The sequence below is a fragment of the Scatophagus argus genome, chromosome 15 (assembly GCF_020382885.2).
Source record: "Scatophagus argus isolate fScaArg1 chromosome 15, fScaArg1.pri, whole genome shotgun sequence".
Taxonomy (NCBI): domain Eukaryota; kingdom Metazoa; phylum Chordata; class Actinopteri; family Scatophagidae; genus Scatophagus; species Scatophagus argus.
Window position 1 is genome coordinate 15832540 of NC_058507.1, and position 20927 is coordinate 15853466.

A 20927-nucleotide genomic window follows, 5' to 3' on the forward strand; every position below is an offset into this window, starting at 1 on the left:
TTAAATATTTATAAAACTGTAGAGATGAGATAATTTAGAAGACGTGATTTGTATACAATGTGCAGCTTGAAACCAACTAGGATTTTATGTATAAAAAGAAACGTGTCCATAAATATTTTCTGGCAAATCTTTTGGCAAGATAAAGTTACTGTTTTTCAACTTCAAAAAATAATTGAAAATAAAAAAGAACTCTTGAATAAGTTGTTATTCAAACATGAAAACTGGTTAGACAGCATTCGGCAGATCAGATTTGCACACAGTAACAGACATCAAGCTTTTTTATTTTAAAAAAAACAAGGGTGTTTATTTAAATATTTACAGGGCAGATGATGTGGGTTCAGAGTACAAAAGACTGAACACACTCGTGCTCTCAGACATACACTGCCTCCACAGGCACATACAGACAAGCACGCACTTTTGTTTCATTCACACATATTCTCCACAGTCAGAGATGATGACTTTCTGCTTCGGCTTGCCGTCTTTTGTTCCCTGAGCCTGCGGAGAGAAAACACATTTGCAAGACACAGCAATTATATGCCATAATGCAGCCTGATTGTTTTACAAGCCTTTAAGACCAAGTATTATCAAAATAACATTGAGCACACAGAGATATATGAATTTCTATGTTTATGGGTACAGATAACGGCACGATCATAAATTTTATCTTTCATTTCTGCAACTTAAATCAAGATTGTTTGGATTTTTACTTTTCCCTTTACTATACCAACAGACATAGCGATGTATATAATTAAAGAACGCACTGGGGAATAGCCAAGTTTTCTATTACCGCTGAATTAGCACAATATTTTGCATAAAAATCTGCATTTGTATAACACGTTATTTCGCAGTCTTATTACCTCCATTGCACGGACCACATCCATCCCCTCCACAAGTTCTCCAAACACCACATGTTTGCCATCCAGCCAGTCTGTTTTGTCAGTGGTGATGAAGAACTGAGAGCCGTTAGTGTTTGGTCCAGAGTTGGCCATTGAGAGCTGCCCTGTGAGCACGACACGCAAGGTTTGGTTCTGCTGCTAAACGTAAACAAAGACTCCACACTCCTCAAGAGCTTCTTGCAAAAACTCCTTACCTGGGGCGGTGTGTTTGAGGACAAAGTTTTCATCGTCAAACTTCCGGCCATAGATGGACTTGCCACCGGTGCCGTTGTGGTTGGTGAAGTCACCTCCTTGGCACATAAACTGAGGGATAATGCGATGAAAGCTGCTACCCTTGAAGCCAAATCCCTTCTCATGTGTGCACAAGCAGCGGAAATTCTCTATAGAAGATATGGAGAGAGAGAGAGAAAAAAAAAAAGATGTCACTATTTGCCAACTGATTGTTTTGTTTTTCTAAAGAGGGATGCTTTGACTACACACTATTGTTTAACACCTGTAGAATTCATTGTAGGGTCATTTTTAATTCTTTACGCAAACTTAACATTGTGCAGCTGCAGTATATATTTTTGACATGAGATATGATGATGAAAGCCTCACAGCATATGTACCTGCTGTCATGGGAACAATGTCAGCCCGAAGTAAAAAGCGTAGTCTCCCTGCTGGCTTGTTTCCAATCTTGATGTCCATGTAAACCTGAGGATTAACTCTGCCCTTTTTAGCTGGAGGCTCACCCTGCGAAAACAAATTGTTCTGATGGCACTATCTTAACACAGTTAAGAGTCAGAGGCGTCAACACACTTTAGAAAGAAAGCTGTCTCACCTCCTGTGTTGCAGAGTTGGTTGTTTCTCCACCCGCTGCCTCCGCCTCAGCCTCCTCTGTGGTCTTACCTGAGAACTTTTTCAGCCAGTCATCATCCGACCACACTGAGGAAAAAGCAGTTAAAATTAGTTAAAGTTAAAATCAGAACCACAGATTAAAATTGCTGTCCAGGCAAAGACTATACACAGAGTTTGTTTTTTTTGTTTTTTTTCCAGACAGTCACCTGGGCGAGAGGAGCCTTCTTTGATTCTCATGGGCTTGGCAATGTTGACACGGACAGTCCGCCCAAAAAGCTCAGATTCATTCTACCAGAGAAAAAGAGGAAAAAGTAAATTCACAATGACTAGGTCTCAGGTACAGAAATCAAAACTCATTAACATTAATGTGTAGAAATGTGATCCACTTACCATGTTATCAATAGCTGCTGCAGCATCCTACAGAAGAAAATAAGCAGAAATAGATTATAAACACCATGAAAAGTCCAACCATGTTTACACTGAATTCTCAAGTCAGACTACCATGAAATTTATTCTGCTGAAAGACAGCATTCCAATGAAACTGCGTAAACAGGATGCAGATACAACGGTCAAAACCTGGAATCAACCTCCCGAGGATTCACTTAGATTATCGTACAAGCTGTTGTGGTTTAAAATCAGAATATTGCAGCCTTCAGTATGCACCTCAACACTATCTAGTACATACCTCTGCCAGTTCAAACTCAATGAATGCAAATCCTCTGTGCTTCTCTGAAAAGGGAACAAAGGACACATGAACAAAGCTTGATATTTTTCTTACTGGCAGTGTTTAATGATAGATTAACGATAGATAGAAACAGTGCATTTGAACTCTTTTTTCTTTTCTTGTGTATGTCTGCTGCACCAGATGCCAAAACATTCTTGCAATGTTGATTTTGAAAAAATCAATGTTGATAGCAAAACTACTGATCTTACCTGTTTCATAGTCTAATGGGATCTGGATGTCTATGATGTCTCCAAACGGAATAAAAGCTGCATGTAACACCTTCTCATCCACCTCCTCTGCCAGGCCGCCTGATACAAACACACCGCACTAAGACTGAGACCAACAGAAACATGCCGCTGACAGCTAAAAGTTCGAATTTGACAATGAAGTTATCCGGGATTCAAAACACAAGAAGAGCTAACGGAGTTGCCATTTTATGAGGTTAAAGCTGTTCTGTTGTTGTTATTTAATATCTATGTGTCTATTCAGAGCTCATTAAGTTACGCAGCCGATATGGTATTTTTTACTCATGACTTTGAGAAAATTGTGTTAAGATTCAGCGAAGTTACCATGTTTTAAGATGACGCTTTCATGTTTTACCGGCTAAATCTTTACGTATCTGAGGTTTTCTTTATATTATTTGTACTTTAGACATATAAAGTTGTGCCTAATTTCATGGTTCCTAACATATTATCTTTAATATGTTTGTTAGAACGCCTGAAACAATATAAACTTAGCGTATTTTTATAAAAAGTAACACTAACTTACCAACATACAGCACTCGTTTGTTAGCCGCCATATTGGATTTAACTCTTCAACTTTGACCCCGGCAGCTTGTCATTGGTGGAGGGAGACTGAAGCCCGCCTCCCCAAGACCCAATTATCTCTAGCGCCACCTGTCGGAGGAATCCCTCTGTAGCTTCATCGCTCAACTGTTACCTTTTCATACCATATTGCTAAACGTACATTTAGACTATCACGACACGCTCGATCTCTTCTTCTTCTTCGAGAGATCTCTTCTTTTCAGTCGAAGAGTTGATGTTTTAGACAAAATGAGAGTTAAAGTGTGGTAGGTCTGTGTTTGTTTGTATGAACAGTGCTGCTGTTACTAATAACTTTATTGATGGGAGTCTCCAAGTCAGCCAGCATGCACAGTAGCAGGAGACCAAATCTGAAGCAGCTAAATGAAATTCAGCCATCATCATCAATATAATTTACACCTGTGGTTTTTCTGTCGTGACGTGTTAAACGTGAAAAGATGCCTGTCAATGTGCTGACTCACTGCCACACTGTCATGACGTGCAGAGCCATTGTCAATGTTTATCCTACCATGGCACGTCAAAATGTCTGCTTTGAAAAAGACCCTTTTCTGATGACAAATGACAGTATTTGAGGATATATGTTTCTTTTACTTCCTTTCACTAATTTTGTGTGATTTTCTCTGTAATTTTGAGTGCAGCAAAATATTATTTCTGGCAGTAACTTTTATTAAGGGTTTTATAAAGGGTTTAAAAATGAACTATAAGCTATAGTACTTAATGGTTCATTAGTTATTAATTAGCACTGCTTTCTGATCAAAAGACAACTTTTGGGTGGTCAGGCTGTGAAAAATGTCTATCTCTGTACCATATTTTAGACCAAGGGGAAAAAAAAATCACTTTACTTTCCAGTGAAATTATTCCAAATATGTCAGCCATTATCAATACCTTAATGAGAGCCCCCACCTTTCTTTGCTATCACCAAGTTCTACGTCGTCCTCATTGTTAACACTGGGATCCTGCTGTGCAGAAAAATTTCAAGAAGTGCGACATATATCCGATGTTACCCAACACAGCATAAGTTACTGATGCCTGTATGAAAAAGCTGACACCAACAACGCTGTATTTTATTGAGACATTATATTGTTCTTACAAAATTTGAAGCACTGAATGATGGTCCTGTAATTGTGACTTACTGTGGAGAGTTTGCTCCACCCTTTGGGATTTCATGGGCTCAGTGACCATATTTTTAACTGATGACTGGGTACAGGAAAAAACCTTTCTCTGTCTTCTATATTTGGGGCAAAAGTGCTTTTTTAAGACAAGTTAAGTGTTTTCTTTAACTGTCTTCTGTTTGTAGTATCAATCGTCTGTCCAAAGAGGGAACACCCAAAATTATACCAGTTTAACCCAGACAAAAGTTAAGATACTCAGCATTATATCATTTGTGCTGCTTCTACAGTACTCTCTTTATCCTGCTTTGGCTTTCACTGTGCAACACTGACTTAAAACTGAATAAAATAAGTTACATGTAAGCATTAAAGTAGCGCAAGCTTGGTAACCTTTACATCATCATCCTTTTATTGAGAATACCACACACCCATGATAACATGATAGGATGGAGGCGTCTATCATTTCAAACCAAACATAACTTTCAAGCAAAGAAAAAGAACAAGGCTCATTTTCCTTTTAGAAAAAAAAGTTTCTCTCCTTTGCCACAAAGTGAAGGGCCTCTTTCGAAACGCATTTGCATTATTGCTTTTCGTATGCAGTTTAAAAGTGTTATAGAACTAGAAAATTATGAACATTTTTCAAAATTTTCAAGTATATTTTTAAAATTACATTTTCTTTTTTTTTTCTCCATTTTTTTGCATAATTGTTAAGAGGAGTCTGGTGTAGAGAGCCTCTCCTCATCTCTGCTCATTTCTCTGTGCCCTGAAACAACAAAGTGACTTTTCATTACAACCACAGTAACAGTAATGTATGACCAAATCAACAAAAACAAATAGCTTGCTTGTCTGTGTATTATCATACCAGTTTAATACAGCATGCCGTCTTCAGGATGTGGCAGTAGCAGCAGTAGTAGTCATGCCACCCACTTTCTGAGTGGCATCTTTCTTTGCCTGGTGGGCTTGTAACACGGCGACGGCTTCTTCCACCTGTACAAACATTACATCAATCACGAATATTGTCACGGGGTAGTAAATTTATAACAGACATGTCAATGCGACAATATTGCAAAGGGATCCAAGAACCTTTGAACGCAGTGATTCATGAGACTCCAACATATGTAGCAGTTCAGAGTTGTCAATCTCCAGCAGCATGCCAGTGATCTTTCCTGCCAGGTTGGCATGCATCGACTGAATCAGTGGGAAAAGGCGCTCCCCTGTTTGGAAAAACTGAGAATAAATAAAACTTTTTCAAACTGAAAAACATTACAGTTCATTCATTGCGATATGGGACTCTTACCTAGCATTTGTTTCTGCTCCTGAGGAGGTGCTGCAGCCAGCATGGAGGCTGTGAGAGGCTCCTGGCCCTGAACATGCACAGCTGGCTGAGCCTGGAAGGGACAGATAAAGAACACTATTATTTTAAATTATTATTTATTACTTTTTTATTACTTTATGTATTTATTACTTAATTATTTATAGGTTAGGGACCTTGATGGGACAGGAACACAAGCCCCTACCTGCTGTAAGGCAATAGGTTGCACCACCTGGGGGTTGGGGTTACGGACACCAGTGGCATATTTGTAAGGGGGCATGGCACGGGGCCCGGGAACTCCCATTGAGGGACGAGGAGCCATGGCCTGGCCAGAACCTAACAGAGAGGTGGAAACATGGAGCAGAATTTACACAGTGTGTTGACCACCTCTATTGAATATGCAGTGTTAATAAAATGCTAAATCTGGACTCAGTGAGTTGATGGTGATCATTTTGGTGAACACACCCCGTGGACCCTGTGAGCCACTATTAGGAGTCATGTGTCTCAGGTTAGCACGGGGTCCTGGCTGACGCAGAGAGCTGGGTATCCCTTGGAAACCAGCTGGGAGTGACAGAAGCACAGACAAAAACAATGAAATGCAATAAAAAGGTAAAATCCATTAAAAAGTTTATATATAGGTTCATAACAGTGTAACTAAATTTGTTAGGTAGCTTAAAGCAGAAACACATCATACAGCACTCACCTTGACCTCTGCCACCTTGCTGCTGCCATCGAGGGTTGGGCCTCATTTGGGCCAGCTGATTGGGTGCATAGTATGTCGTCCTGTTCTGGGCCTGGTGGATACAGGTGAAATGTGTCACTTTATGGTGTTAAAATCATGCCCTACTGAAACGACTGATGTGACTACATTTTGAATCTGTGGCATTTCTACTGAAATAACAGAACTATCAAAAGTGACCTCTAACTTGGAAATGTTGGCAATTAATGTGTTTCTTGACATTCTTAATTTAAATAATGAATGTTAATCTGTATATAAAGATGTTTTGGCCACTTGAGGGTGTAAACACAAGACTGACTACTGTTACATTTTAAGTTGATATGGTGATCTAGTTCGCACACAATTACTTATACATTCAACAGACAGCTGTGTCACACCTGTGGCACAGCTGGCATGAAGTAGCCACTGGTGGGCTGGAACTGATTGATGATGGCGTTAGCTGGCATGGCTCTCATGCCAGCAATACGCTGCATGTACTGGTTGGTGAGGTGGGCTTTGCGCTCCTCTTTGCGCTGAGCAAGAGCGACATAGAGGGGTTTGGAGCCAACGATACGTCCGTTCATCTCAGTCACAGCCTTGGTGGCCTCTTCAGGGGAGGAGAAGCAGACAAAGCCAAAGCCCTTGGAGCGACCCTCCTCCAGCATCACCTAAAATATGGACAGACAGGTGACTACAGAGATACAACATTGTTACACTGTTGCTGTATTCTTATTGCAGTGATGCACAGTTTTTTCTCTGGTGATAATGCATTGCCTTCTCACCTTAGCGCTTGTAATAGACCCAAATGGAGAGAATTCCTTGCGCAGTTTCTCATCGTCTATGGTGTCATCCAGGTTCTTAATGTAAAGATTAACACCCTGAAACCAAAAACAGACTGTCAAGATACATATGTAACATCTTCTTTGACCTGAATGGATTGGAATTTAAGGTTGATTAGTTTTATGGGGTTGTTGGGAGTTTAGTTTCTACACACCTGATAACGACTGATCCTTTCTTGTTTCAGCAGCTCAAATTTCCTCTTCAGTTCAGCCTGGCGCTCCATCTTTTTCTGAGCTCGGCCCACAAACACAGTTTTGCCATTGAGTTCGGTGCCATTCATGTCCTCTACAGCCTTTGGGTGAAATCATTACTATCAGAGGGAATGACCAATAAAGACTCACTTGATACTTTTCCATGTGGCCAAAATACCTTGTTAGCGTCCTCGTGTTTCTCATAACTAACAAATCCAAAGCCTCTGGATTTGCCAGTGGGGTCTGTCATCACTTTCACGCTGAGTGTTTTGCCTGCAGAGGTTCAGGGTCAGATAAGCGGATGCAGAACAGCAGAGTGCATTAGAGACTGGAGTAATACCCATAAATTTAGTCTCATTTTACCATATTTGTCGAAAAGCTCCTTCAGACGCTCATCATCCATATCGTCCCCAAAATTCTTGATATAGACATTGGTAAACTCCTTGGCTTTGGCGCCAAGTTCAGCCTCCCGTTCCTTGCGAGACTTGAAACGACCCACAAACCTGAAGATAGAGGAAGACAAGCAATATGCGCTCTCTTAAAACAGTCCCAACAGAGATGAGAAAACAGACCAGGATCCATCTCTTTTGACCTGCTTTTTCCGATCAAAAACACTCTCGATCCGGGTTTCCGGATACAGAAAGTCCCACAATGACAGAGGAAGACCTGGCCACGCAAGCACGGTGAGTAAAAGAGAGTACATTCTTTAGCAAACACAGGGACAGCGACCACAAACAAATTCATTTCATCATGTGACTCATCATTCCTGGTGTAAACAATGAAAAAACATTCAACTGCTGTTACCACAGGCAGGCAGATATGTCAGCATGCTAGACAACACAGTGACAGCCATCTTAATTCTTGGTCCAAAACTGATGTGGAGGTGGATGGAGAGGGGTGGAGGAAGAGAGTCTCACAGTACAAAGGATAGCTGAAGAGGCCCAGGTGATATTATATACCTTGCTAGGATGACCTCTCTCTCCTTCCGCCATCCAGTATTGCATTCCTGCATTCGATCCATCACTAAAACACACAAGCGTGGTCACACACACATACAAACACTCCAAGACGGTGACCAGTGAACATATGAAGCAACAGAAAGCGGGTCTGGTAGGAAAGATAAGAGTAAGTAAAAGTTTTTAGTTTGTTATCTATCCGTTTTTTTGGTTATCTTCATACTGGCGGTAGTGAGAGATGAGCTCATTAGTCAGATTATTCACACACAAATTCACCAACTGAAAAAGGGCATGTGAAGATAGTTCACTCAACACAAGTACAGAACAGACAAGTCAGGTTTACACATTTCAGTCACTGTTTTCACCATAAACCCATTAAGTATCGCACCTTCTACATCAGGACTTTCACAATGATGTCACAATAATGTTCAAATACCATCAAAATAGCAATTCTTCAATAGTCTTGACAAAATGCTGTCAACAATGAATACATCTTTGTCCCCAGTTCCTAGATGATCAGACACTCACACCTTGCGGTCATTCAGAAGCATGCCGTTCATCTTCTCAATGGCACGATCAGCAGCGTCCTGGGTCTCAAAGTGGACAAAAGCGTAGCCCTTGGAGCCATTTTCATCACACACCACCTGGAGAAGAGGAAGACATACGGGTAGGTATGCATCCAGATGAGAGGCAACGTAACACATGCAGGCAGATGCATAACTTTAAAGTGGTACTTCAAGATTTTAAGAATTATTCACATCCTTGCAGAGGGTTAAATGAGAGAATAAATATCGGTCCCAAATCTATCCTCAAAACATTAAACTGCTGTCTGTTAAACTAGCTTAGCATAAAGGCCAGAGGGATGGTTAGCCTGTCACCTTTGAATTTAACACACTTAGGTTTGTTTGTTAAATCTGTGCAAAACCAGAAAGTAAAAGCAATGTCTTGTGGTTTTATAGAGGGTTATTTGTGGTTAAACCCTCAAAAATCAACAAAAATTCTAAGATTGACATTTTTTCTTTTGGTTGTTAATTAGCAAGCATTAGACAAATTGCTAAATGTACTTTGTTACCTGTGGACAGAGCCAGGTTAGCTGTTCCCAATTTTAATATTAGGCAAAGCTAAGTTGCTCCATATTTAACTGCGAGACACAAGAGTGTTGTGCTCATCATCCATCTTTCTGCATTACAGTGAATGAATGTATTTCCCGAAATATGTCAGTAGGCTATTGCCACAATGTAACAATTTTATTTATTTATTTATTTTTTTGGAACTGGAATGGTCTATAAGTTCACATGAGAAAATTTTATGCGCATAACATCCACATTTTTAATGAAGCTTTAAGCATGCACAAACAGTTTTTCCTGAAGTAGGAATATGTTCAGCATAAAATAAATTACTCCTGTTTTAAAACCCCTCAGTCAGTCATTTATGACAATTGTACCTTGCAGGAAAGAATGTTGCCAAAGGCAGAGAAGGTGTCATACAGCGCTTTGTTGTCAATGGACTTGTCAAGGTTCTTGATGAACACGTTGCCCACTCCAGACTTCCTGAGGGAGGGATCTCTTTGGGACCACATGATTCTGATTGGCTTTCCTTTGACCACATCAAAGTTCATGGTGTCCAGGGCTCTCTCAGCTGGAGGGAGGAGCAGCAGAGAGGTGGAGGGAAAGGTCATGTGCTGTTGTTTACATGGAGCCATGAGCTGCAAACTTTTCAGTCACTAGTATGTATGCTATACATCATGTCTTCATCTATCATGGTGATACAATAAATTATTGTTTCTACAGCACCACATGTTAAAATCACCATCCTGTTACAAACACAGCAGTAGCCTAATAACACTTGAAGAGAAATCACGTGAAGTTACACATGAAGTACAGTGTGCAGTGTTACAATGGAGAATCCTTGCTGGCGAGCATTAACAAGGTTATGATACTGCAGTAGACCATGTGGCTGATGAGCTGCTGGGACAGGTGTGTGGGGCAGCTGCACTGGGCAAGCCTGGAGCACATGGCCCCCTTCTCAGACTCACCACATGCTGCTGGGCCGCGTCCCACCTAGGCCACTTGCAGTGCAGAGGGCCTTTAGAGAACACAGACGGCCTTAAATTTCAGTGTTAAGAGGTAACAGGTTCCATTTTTCATTTGATCCGATCATTGTGTCTTCTGTAAACCCAGTTTAATCGCAAAGGTTCAGTTACTACCATTTCTCTCTCCATCTGTTGCTTTAACTCTCATATAGGCTCTAATGTCCATGTGGGCACACATGCCAAACATCCTTTTGTTCAGCCACTCCACAGTAGCAGACACACGCGCACAGGCCAGGCTTTCCAGCTAAAAGTGTCTGGTAAACAAAACGGAGCTGCCTTGCGTCTGCTGGCATCAGCAGTTTGGCTTGCAATTGTACTTCACAGCCTGTCTGTTCAGAAAAGGTGCATGGTCGTGGTCAAACATGTGGACTGCTGGACGGGTGAGAAAGGGAATCTTAGTTTTAAAAAAAGGGCCAAAGAGGATTATATAAAACCTGGTAATCATTCATATGGTATGTGATGCCATTTAAAATGATAGTGAAATAGTGTAAAATATCAAGGGTGTTGGATTACTTGTTATTGTTAACATTTCTCTCATGCTGAGAATTTAATTTTATTACGGGCAGGCAAATTTTGGGCTGCTCAGAAAGACCTTCTATATTTAGAGAGGGGTCCTGAGAGGTATGTGCTGGCATGGAGTGAGAGTAGAGCATTCTCTACCATTGATGGGGAAGGGACACACTGAACAAGAATGCTCAGATGAGCAACGTCAGTGAATGTTTACACATACAGCTATGACATCAAGCAATTCATTGCAATTGCAAGCAACCTAACACACTGCACATGAAATTAGTTGTACTGCACAGGCATATTTTGTATAGCATTTTACAGGCACTAAGTTGTTGCCCCACAGGCACGTGTTTGGACTGCATGTAAATACCAAACAGCTACCATCCCCCATGTCTACACCTCCAATAACAAATGGTGTCTTCTCACTTGTGGCTCTTATTACATTTACTCAAGTGAGTGATACTACCTTCCTGGAAGTGAGCCAGGTGTAACCTATCATTACTGCAGCTTTTGGTGACCAACTCAGATATACTGTGACAGGTGTTTAATGTTTATACAAGAAGCAAAAAAGTCCACACAATGTAAACATCATCACCAGGCCATCTGAAGACAACCACAACACTCACTACTATAGCTCAATGCGTGCACTTCACACATGTTCACTTAAGGCATGAGGTTGTAATAGATTAACAATTGACAAGCACTTCAAGTGGTTCGGGTAATCTTAAACGATCCATCTAATCCCTAAATTTCAAAATGAAGATGGGATTGAATCCAAATATAAACAGGATCAAGTCTTACTCATATACACAAACATTGCTCAGCTCCACTTGGCCCTTTTCACACTTTCAGTGCTGCAATAGCAGCAGAAGGCAATGGGAATTGGCTTCACTCAGTAGCCCTTTAAATAGGAGCAGAAATGGGTCAATTTAGGCTGAATGAGTGATATATGCAGAATGAACTTATTCTGTAACACAGTTCTATCCTGAACGTAGATAAAATGACTTTTCTGATAACTTTTAAGCATTTCCAAACTCGGTGTGTCTGTGTGCTGGGGCTTTGAACATGGTAGTGACATACAGGACCAGGAATATACAAGAACTGGGACATGCTTATATGGGTCAAATGACATGACTGATGATTAGATTGCAAAAATATCACTTCATCCACCATATTTCATTGAAAGCCCCGTGCATGGCGGCTCCTCTGACTGTGGACAGTTTCAGGACTGACATTGAAAGCATATGGTGACATTGCCAATATCTGAAGGATGCGTGCTTTTTCTGCCTGTTAGTTAAAGCACCGTGCACTCACGTGTGCGAGTAACATACTCAAACCGCCTCACATGTGTCACTTCTTACCGTCAGCGGGTTGGGAGAAGTTCACATAAGCATAGCCTAGGGATCGCCGGGTGATCATGTCTCTGCATACCCGAATGGAGAGCACCGGTCCGGCAGGGCTGAATTTCTCATACAGCATAGCCTCCGTGATATCAGGGTGCAGGTCGCCGACGTAGAGAGAAGCCATCGGATAACTCCCCGTCGCTGTGTTCATGTCTCGGACTTGACAAAAGAAGTAAATAGAAAGCTTCTCTCAAAAAACGCCAGGGGAAAAAAAATGCCGGTATGAACTGTATCCCGGGTCCAAACTGCGCTTCAGTTCTCGCCTAAGAAAGACACTGACAGCTGGCTCTCTTGTCGAGTATGTTTTTAAAATGTAACCTGAAAAAAATCACCACATAAGCCGATGTCTTCTTAAGTATGTCTTCTCAAAGATGCCAACTTCGGGTTAAGCCCGAGGCCTCTTGTTTATAGTATTTTTTTACTATTAGTTTTTTTTTGCTATTTTTTTTTAAACGTTTGTATTGCTTTAAGTATTACGGTACTTGTTTTTATTAAGATTTTGTGGATTTTATAATTTTTATATTATTTTTATTTTAAGTTTTTCAAGAACAGTGAGTTAGACACTCACGGTTGTTTTGTGGCCGGGGAAAGAGACTGCGTGAGGAAAAGCATGGGCACTTTATAGAGAGTGGCGGTGGCCAGGGTCAAACTTGGGCTAGAAAAAACACTGAGCATGCGGCGTAAAAGGGAGAGCGCACACTGTACCGCCCCAACTACAGAGCCCAGCTCCCCACAGCGACATCTGGGTGGGAATACAAAAGGCTTCCACAGTGAACAGTGTGAGAAAGGTTTTTTCCTGGTTTAAAAGTGATGTCCTCAAAGAAAATTTGATTTTATTTTTACAAAAAAGGCAGCTGGTGTCTTATGATTCAAATGAAATCCTGCGTTGCTCTTAAACCAAAAAGGGGAATGGTGTGTGTGTGTATATACATACATTTAAAAAAAACAAAACAACTAATTATTGCTCAGTATGTTTATTCAGTGTAGTTGTGAAATATTCTTCTGAAGTCACAGTTATTCTGCTTTGTTCATCCTCCTGGGGGTAAGAGATATAAATAAGTTCCATATGCATGGCACATACGGACATTAAACAAGAAACCAGATTACCTCAACAAATCCAAGAAAGTTGAACGCAACCCCCTCTGTGTGGGCTGCTGTTTTCTTTTAATTCCACCCATCCCAAATCTTCTGACCACACCTTCTCCCTGTTGCTTCACCACCTCTTCCTCATAACTCAACGTCTGCGATCCATCCGTGCCTTTGGAAAACTGAATTTTTGAGCGAACTACTGGTGAAGAATCAGCCATTTCTTCTTGGTGTGTCAAAGCTGCATCAACCTGCCTTTGCCTCACTTGGTTGAAGTCATCCTGGTTTAAAACATTTACTGTCATCTCATCTGGCAGAGGGATGCCAATTTCTTGTGGAGACTCTGTGCCAAACAGTCCAAATCTGCCCAAACACATTTTTATCTGAGAGCCCTCTGCAGTAGCTGCTTCTTCCAGTTGTGGAGGAATTATCCCCTCAACCCATGGAAGAACATTGAAAGTATGATCTCCAATCTTGTTTGCAGGTGTATTCAGAAGAGACTCCTGTTCTTTGCTGGAGATTTGCCTCTCAGGAAGGTCATTTGACATCATTTCACTTGCCTGTAACTGAACTGTCAAATTGTCTTCAGACTCTGAACCAATTTCACTACGTTTTATATCTTGCACCTGTCCAGGTAGCCAAATGGTCAGTCTGGCAACTGGGTCCTGACTCACAACTACTACCCCCTGAGGAGGAGAGGAGACCTTGCTTCTTGATATAGAGGTACCAGCAACAATTGTATCCTCAGTCGCTACACCATCGGACTGCATGGAGTCGATAATAGGAGTGCTGGAGGCTTCTTGCGGTTCAGAGACAGAAGGCTCAAGAGTCGTCTCTACATCTTTGTCCACAATGACTAAGGGGCCGGTGCTGACAATAGCCCTGGTATCTGACAAGACAGTGAGTCATTGTTGAGTTAGAAAAAGTCAAAGTCCACGTATTGTTGTATTCTGACAAAAAACACAAATCACTGACCTTCAGGAAAGTGCTTGACTGACAGGCCTTTACACTTTGAGCTACAGCACTCGCACACCTTTGCACTTCCACCAAGATCCTCCCATCTGGAACAAAACTCAAATCAAGTAATGAAAAGGTAATAAAATATTGCTTTATTTTTATACAAATACCTTGACTGGAACACATTGTAGTTGCACGATTTAGAGCCAAAAGTAACACCCTGGTCTGTGAGGAGGACACTACAGTGGATGAACAGCTTCAGAGAGGGAAGAAGGGAGTTTGCAAGGTCATACAACTGAACAGCAGATGTGCAGCAACAAAACCAGTTTATAAAATTAAAATCTCACCTCAGAAATGAGATAAGACGTGTTCAGAACAAAATTAACCACATCTGCTTGGTTAGGAGCCACAAACTGTACGAAAGCATGAGGAGAACCCAAAGGGGCTGCACACCTGCAACAGAGCAAACGTATCACAGGTGATTTAATGTTTGTCCATGGTGTTAGTCATCTCCTAACTGACTACTTACCCTTTATTCATTATGATTGCATGCCTGGGTCTAGTCTGAGGCTCAGGGGAAGCAGAAACAAAACAGGACTGGATGAAAAGCTGCTGCTCAGGCCTGATTTTGGCAGAAACTTTGAGGTTGACAGCCTGGCCTCTTTTATAGATATTAGACTCTGCAGTGCTGCTCCAGGATGCTGCGCAGGGGGGGGGATAACGCATTTATGTCTACAAATAAAAACAAACTCAGCCCAAAAGGTATATTTGATGTTATTACTCACGATTCATGGCTTTGATGTTGAAGGTCTCACCACTCTCAGGTTGTGCCATTGAGGCAAATTTGGTACTGGCATATGACCTGAAAAGACATACATTGCTCTTTAGTATGATTATTTTGCAACCATTTACAAGTTTATTTTGATAACTCCATAGGTACACCTTTTTGGCATGCAGGAGATGTGCACTGTGGAAGGCATTGGCCACCAGTTTGGGGGAGGGTTCTTGAGATTCAAGTAGAGAGAGTTGGTGAACATCTCTAAGCCACTCTGCATCTGTAAGTGTCCAGTGTCAGTAAAGCCTCACAAAACTGCTGAAATTAAGTAAAGAATGTACCAACTCACCACACGTGTCGTTCCACACTCATCCAAACTGTAAATAAAGGCAAATTGGTTTGGTAGTTCTCTGTTGCTATAGCAGCCATCACCCAGCTGTATCTCCTCTCCAGTCAGTGTTACTCCATTGGATCTCTTATTCACCAGCAGAGTTAGCTTATATTCATCGCAAAACACCATTACTTTGGGAACATTCGGGATGGGAGGTAACTCAGCAAGCATGTGAAAGTCAGGGACGCGACTCCGCCATGAGCTGAAGATGGTGTCATACGGAGTGAAATCATAGCTTCTTTTAAACGGGAAAGGCACGATGTTTTCAAAAAATCCTGGAAAATCTCGTGGAAATATGTCATCCTGCTCGTTTATTAGCGACTGAACAGCGATAAAATGTCCAACAAAAAGGCAGAGAAATATCTCTGTTGCCCCCATTGCAAACCTCAAAGTGAGCCAACCACTCTGATTACTCTCTTATGCCAGGTGTGTGATTATTAGTAAAGTGCAGTGGCAGGAAGGACAGGTGTTGGCAATTAGACTAACGAGACTAGCAGTCAAATATGCAGCCAATAATGTTTTTTTATTATTATTGTTTTTATTTTTTAGCATCTATAATTAAAAAATAATAATGTTAAGGAATTTTTGTTCATGTTAGTCCTGACCGCAAATACTTCAGATTGTTTTGGGTCTTCATTCTTCTTCTTCAGAGCTTTAAACCCTGACAGCTGAGGTATTTAAGTTTCAGTCATGGATGAAGAAAAATCAGAATTTTATATCCATATGCTCTGCCTCCATAGATGCCCAAGTCAGTAATTAACTTAGAGTACCTTTATCTTTTATATTTATCTTTTCAGTGAAGGTAAGCAGGCCACATTTACATAGTCAAAGAACTGAAGGATACGTATGGTTAACTGTATGGACATATAGCACAAGAACTACTTATATACTAGTTTATAAAATAAAACAAATAAGAAAAGCAAATAAGACCATCATTACCAGTGATTTATCATGGGTTACAAGTCACCAAAAAAAGTTTGAAATCCTGTAGAACCCGTACAATATGATGTGATATTTGTTTAGTGAAACCCTTGCTGAATTTCCTCACAGATTTCTTTTTATAATCTTGAAATATCCTTGTAAGTGTAGAAAGTCAGTCCCGATATAACGACTGATGCATGCATTTCTAGGACGAAATAACTTTCCCCCTCTCATTCCGCACAGGTAGGCGGGTGGGGGGTGGAGCCTGTTTGTCCGCAGGTGAGCGCTAGTTAAGGAAGACAACGACTCACCAACAGCGGAGTGTTAGAAACAAAACTGTGATTGAAATGATTTTACTACAATTTGTACACTAATATAATGTCAGGGGATATTTAACGCACCATGGTGAACTTAGGTAAGTCGACTCTCATGTCTGCTTTACTCAGGTGACACAATAGGTTGCGTGTTAAAAGTTTTTAGGCGTGGTCTGCATTTGTGAACGGAGAACGCAGGAGAAGAGACGGAGCAAATATTTTCCCGCTGTTTGCCTTAGCAAACTTGATGTAATGTCGCTTTTTTCGTGATGATTAGTATCACTTACATTGAGTTATTAAACCTTCCATCAAAATGAACTACTTCTTTGTTTGGAGTTTTACTTAAATACAAGTTGGGTAGTTGTTGGTAGGCTCGCCAAGGATTGATGATTGTGAGCTGTTGTTGATGGATCAGATATAGACTCGTAGAACAGTAGCCTCTTGGTCTCATACTGTGGATTATTATTCTTATTATCGAGCATTAAGAAAGTATCAAAGTATCAAGTATCACCAAACGGAAGGAAAAAGACTTGTTGTCTCTGTCAGACAGTATCATATAATATGAGAGATATGAAGTTTGATGTCTCTACATTCACTGTATGAATATGTAAATACTAAGATTCTTCTATCATAGTGTTAACATTAGGCTCTGTACATTACAGTAGCAGTGTGTGATTATGTGTGCTGGACTGACAGCAAACGTTGGACTCACAATATTGTGACCCAAAACATGTTGAGCTTTTCCACAGCACCCAGCTGAAGGCTTGAATGAGGCAGGTCGCGGGTATCTGTTTCTACCTGACCCCTGAGGCCACTAACATGCGGTGGTGAATGTTTGAACGCCACACCCAAAGCTTTGTCCTGTGTTGTCCAGGAGGGACTTGAATTTGGGTTTGAGGGTGGGTGCTTCACCTTTTCTCAGAGAAAGGAACAGGACTGTGCGACGCAATCGCCCACAGACCCTTCCTCTGATCTGTCACCATAGCTGCAGCATTTTGCAGCATGCAGTGATCTACAGCCGTCTCTGCAGGGGTCGCAGATAGTTGTGGTTACTGCCTTCTTATCAAGAGCTCTCTCAGTGTGTTAACCACGACCCACTTCCTTGTTGCTTTGCACAAAACACAAGACTGCAGTGTCTAGTCAGTTCTCACACAAGTTCTCACTGCACTTACAGCTCATTCTATAGTTCAAATCACATTTGATCAACTCTAAAGAGTGCAGGAATTTCTCCTTGTATACCATGCTGGTTCATGTCAGCAACACATACTGAGAGCTGGGATTTACTCTGAACATGGCATTAGAGACTAATTATTAGTTGTTTATGTTTCAGCAGAGGTCGCAGTGCTAAGTTCTGAGGTCAAAGCAACGTCTTTCTTCTTGCTCTAGGAGTATGCTGTGCCAACCTGAAGGACAACAAAGCCCTGATGAAGATGGGGCTGGGGCTGGTGCTGGTGGGCCATGTCAACTTTCTCCTGGGAGCCCTGGTGCACGGCGCTGTGCTCAGACACATCAAAGTGCACACTCAGGCTCGGACCATGGAGTACGCTATCTCTAATGTCATTGCAATTGTGGCAGGCTTGTTGGTACGTGTGGGGAAGATGAGAGCTTTACTGTTAAATTAGGTTCTGCCTCAGCAAATTGAACTTAGTTTGCTGCTGGAAACTCCATATCTGATCATAACTCGGTATGCACTTGTAAATAGCGTCAATGCATGTAAATCATTAATCCTTAAACATAACCATTTTGAAGGGTAATATTGTATCACTTATCTGTGGATGAATGAATTTTTTGTTTTTTTACTGAATTTGTTGTACCCTTTAGGGAATTGTCAGTGGAATAACGGCCATTGTCCTGTCCAAAAACAAGAAAAACAGGATCCTGGTAAATACTGCTCCCCTCTCTGTATCACAGCTTCTCCCTCCTTCATTCAGTGCTCACATCTGTCATTTGCTGGTTCCTGTTAGAACTTGCATGTGTGTGTGTGTGTGTGAGAGAGAGAGAGAGAGAGAGAGAGAGATGGAAGATAATTATTTGAATAGGTAACATATACGTACATGCAAATACAGAATTTATTCAAATAGCACGTGGGCTCACCTGGGTTTTCTATGTTCCTACAGTACTTCTCTCTTACACTTGTCACTTGTCATCTTTCATGAGGAAAAATGCCTTTCACATACTAGTTTAAGAGTTGTGTTTTCACTAACCAACATATTCTTGTCATGTTGTCCATGCAGCAGTGGATCCTGTTGATCCTAAGCTTCTTGGCAGGTCTTTTGGCAGTGGCCTCCATCCTGGGCTTGTCAGTTTCTATGGTGAAAGCCATTATGCACAAAGGATGGAGCCTGCTAAAGTTCTGCGAAATATCTGACAGTAATAAAGACGTCGGCTCCATTTACAACATCACAGACGAATGCCCATTTGACCCCACCCGTATTTTTGTAAGTTTAATAAAAATATTTGTCCACCAGCAGTCTGAATAGTGACTTGAACTGCTGTAAATATGAGCTAAATGTTGACTGATCGGTTATGTGCTGTGGTCTTCTTGTCACACAGGGGACCACCATCATACTGTGGGTGCCTCTTATCTTGATGTCTGTGGTGGAAATGGTGTTCTCCTTCCGCTGCTTTGCTGTCTGTACTTCATTCCTTTACCTCTGTCCATGCAGGAGGAGGCCTGTCCAAGCTAAGAGGGTAAGATCACTGTAATGTCACCTTATCATCTCACTTATAGTAAGTAATTTCAGTCAGTTCTTTTTTTTTTTGATGCAAAAAAATATTTGTGACATAAATGCAAACAGGGCAGTGATTTATGTGGTTTCCCAAAGGGGAAAAAATGAAGTGAAATTCTGAATCCTCACAAAATGGAACTGAAAATCCATACAGCAAAGCAGAAAATATACCATACTTGATACAGAGAATTAGAGACCAGTGGTGTAGAAGTGCTGACAAAACAAATTTGAACAGATCAGCGTGGTGACGCCTCATGCTGTCTCAGTGCGTGATCACATGGCTTGATCTTCAAAGTTGTCAAAGTAGTAAACTGAAAAAGCAACAGTGGCTCAGTTTATTTGCCATCGTTGGATTCATGAACACTTGGTCCTCACAAATGCATGTAAAAATTCAAATGCCCTCGTGTATTAATTGATACGTGTTACCAACGCTACAGTAAGATTAAAATCCTCATTACATGGTTGTCTGTAATGACACGTATTACTGGCACACATGACCTTTTGTGCAGTAAACAGGCAGCTTTTCTGGTTCAAACGTTTAACCTTCAAGTTGTTCAAATATTACGATGTGTAAAATAAGCACACTGCAATTCAAACATATATACTTAAATACTGTAAATACGTTGTCCTGTATGTCACAAGTATTAACTGCAGCCCAGCACTGATACGTCATTTTACACTTTAGAAGTCTTTTTTTATTCTTATAAAGTTGTGATACAATTGGAGTAAAGCAGCCTATGAAATATGGCCATCAAGAATGTTGCAATAAGACAGGCTTTTTACCTGGTGGCTAAAATTAGAATGAAGCGTTAGCAGGTTGTTTTCTATAGAGACTATATATAAATAACTATATTTTCTCATTACATTTGCAAATACTATGTTAGCCTAATTTTAAATTAACTTCCATTTGATGTGATGTTTCAGGTGCGTATCCAGAGAACTGTTGAAACTTCATCGTTGTCTCCAGGACAAGATCCCGAGGCTGATGCTACAGCTGAGCCTGCAGAGCACGATGAACTGCTGGACGGCACCACGGCAGTGGAACAGAGTGAATGGCTTTGAACGGGACAGGCTGCAAACTGCTGGGATTAACCGGATAAAACACAACTTCATGAGAAGTTGCTTCATTGTGTCTGTTACACAGTTAATATCTGAAGAGGACATTTGTGGGACTTAAACCAGCTATGGAATTTTCTTTGTTTTATACTGTTGATAACTGACTGTTATACTGCTGTTGATTTGGGATTAATACATTTTGTTTATGTATTTGTTTGTAGTATTGTCTTGAAAATACAGACCTGAAAAATCACCTGACATAATTTTTTTTTTTTTATGGAAATCTTGT

General features: G+C 40.9%; 4 protein-coding genes across 4 annotated transcripts; 1 reads left to right on the top strand and 3 right to left on the bottom strand.

Moving 5' to 3' along the window:
- Positions 1-275: 275 nt before the first annotated feature.
- Positions 276-3342, bottom strand: ppie (peptidylprolyl isomerase E (cyclophilin E)). Its single transcript, XM_046412531.1, has 10 exons — positions 3226-3342; positions 2667-2765; positions 2419-2462; positions 2124-2150; positions 1940-2021; positions 1717-1820; positions 1505-1628; positions 1091-1276; positions 858-1000; positions 276-495 (listed from the first exon to the last, which is right to left on the bottom strand). The coding sequence occupies exons 1-10, from the start codon at positions 3254-3256 to the stop codon at positions 427-429; spliced, it is 909 nt and encodes a 302-aa protein (XP_046268487.1). The 5' UTR covers positions 3257-3342; the 3' UTR covers positions 276-426.
- Positions 3343-4773: 1431 nt separating this feature from the next.
- pabpc4 (poly(A) binding protein, cytoplasmic 4 (inducible form)) lies at positions 4774-13013 on the bottom strand. The gene is made up of 15 exons (XM_046412521.1): positions 12368-13013; positions 9849-10042; positions 8933-9048; positions 7812-7951; positions 7627-7721; positions 7412-7549; positions 7200-7295; positions 6816-7085; positions 6403-6493; positions 6165-6260; positions 5905-6035; positions 5685-5775; positions 5471-5601; positions 5250-5374; positions 4774-5150 (listed from the first exon to the last, which is right to left on the bottom strand). Exons 1-14 carry the CDS (start codon positions 12558-12560, stop codon positions 5273-5275), a joined length of 1884 nt encoding a protein of 627 aa, XP_046268477.1. The 5' UTR covers positions 12561-13013; the 3' UTR covers positions 4774-5150; positions 5250-5272.
- A 354-nt stretch (positions 13014-13367) lies between these two features.
- Positions 13368-16043, bottom strand: zpcx (zona pellucida protein C). Its single transcript, XM_046412520.1, has 9 exons — positions 15577-16043; positions 15395-15507; positions 15238-15314; positions 14982-15153; positions 14800-14905; positions 14623-14708; positions 14471-14556; positions 13517-14384; positions 13368-13445 (listed from the first exon to the last, which is right to left on the bottom strand). The coding sequence occupies exons 1-9, from the start codon at positions 15994-15996 to the stop codon at positions 13424-13426; spliced, it is 1950 nt and encodes a 649-aa protein (XP_046268476.1). The 5' UTR covers positions 15997-16043; the 3' UTR covers positions 13368-13423.
- A 766-nt stretch (positions 16044-16809) lies between these two features.
- On the top strand, positions 16810-20891 carry tmem54a (transmembrane protein 54a). The gene is made up of 6 exons (XM_046412536.1): positions 16810-16954; positions 18240-18436; positions 18675-18734; positions 19088-19291; positions 19407-19544; positions 20507-20891. The coding sequence occupies exons 1-6, from the start codon at positions 16942-16944 to the stop codon at positions 20642-20644; spliced, it is 750 nt and encodes a 249-aa protein (XP_046268492.1). The 5' UTR covers positions 16810-16941; the 3' UTR covers positions 20645-20891.
- The last annotated feature ends 36 nt before the right edge of the window (positions 20892-20927 follow it).

What these genes read in the sequence shown, in the direction of transcription:
- zpcx (XM_046412520.1), bottom strand. Translation starts at nt 15,996, where the DNA reads ATGGGGGCAACAGAGATATTTCTCTGCCTTTTTGTTGGACATTTTATC. An exon ending in CAACATCAAAGCCATGAATC is followed by an intron (nt 15,154 to 15,237) that starts GTGAGTAATAAC and finishes CCCCCTGCGCAG; the next exon opens with CATCCTGGAGCAGCACTGCA. An exon ending in GCAATCATAATGAATAAAGG is followed by an intron (nt 14,906 to 14,981) that starts GTAAGTAGTCAG and finishes GCTCTGTTGCAG; the next exon opens with GTGTGCAGCCCCTTTGGGTT.
- pabpc4 (XM_046412521.1), bottom strand. Translation starts at nt 12,560, where the DNA reads ATGAACACAGCGACGGGGAGTTATCCGATGGCTTCTCTCTACGTCGGC. An exon ending in GGTCTATTACAAGCGCTAAG is followed by an intron (nt 7,086 to 7,199) that starts GTGAGAAGGCAA and finishes TCCATATTTTAG; the next exon opens with GTGATGCTGGAGGAGGGTCG. An exon ending in ATGAATCACTGCGTTCAAAG is followed by an intron (nt 5,375 to 5,470) that starts GTTCTTGGATCC and finishes ATGTTTGTACAG; the next exon opens with GTGGAAGAAGCCGTCGCCGT.
- tmem54a (XM_046412536.1), top strand. An exon ending in ACAAGAAAAACAGGATCCTG is followed by an intron (nt 18,735 to 19,087) that starts GTAAATACTGCT and finishes TTGTCCATGCAG; the next exon opens with CAGTGGATCCTGTTGATCCT. An exon ending in GGCCTGTCCAAGCTAAGAGG is followed by an intron (nt 19,545 to 20,506) that starts GTAAGATCACTG and finishes GTGATGTTTCAG; the next exon opens with GTGCGTATCCAGAGAACTGT.
- ppie (XM_046412531.1), bottom strand. Translation starts at nt 3,256, where the DNA reads ATGGCGGCTAACAAACGAGTGCTGTATGTTG. An exon ending in TTGAGTTTGAACTGGCAGAG is followed by an intron (nt 2,151 to 2,418) that starts GTATGTACTAGA and finishes TTTCTTCTGTAG; the next exon opens with GATGCTGCAGCAGCTATTGA. An exon ending in CAGCAGCTATTGATAACATG is followed by an intron (nt 2,022 to 2,123) that starts GTAAGTGGATCA and finishes TTTCTCTGGTAG; the next exon opens with AATGAATCTGAGCTTTTTGG.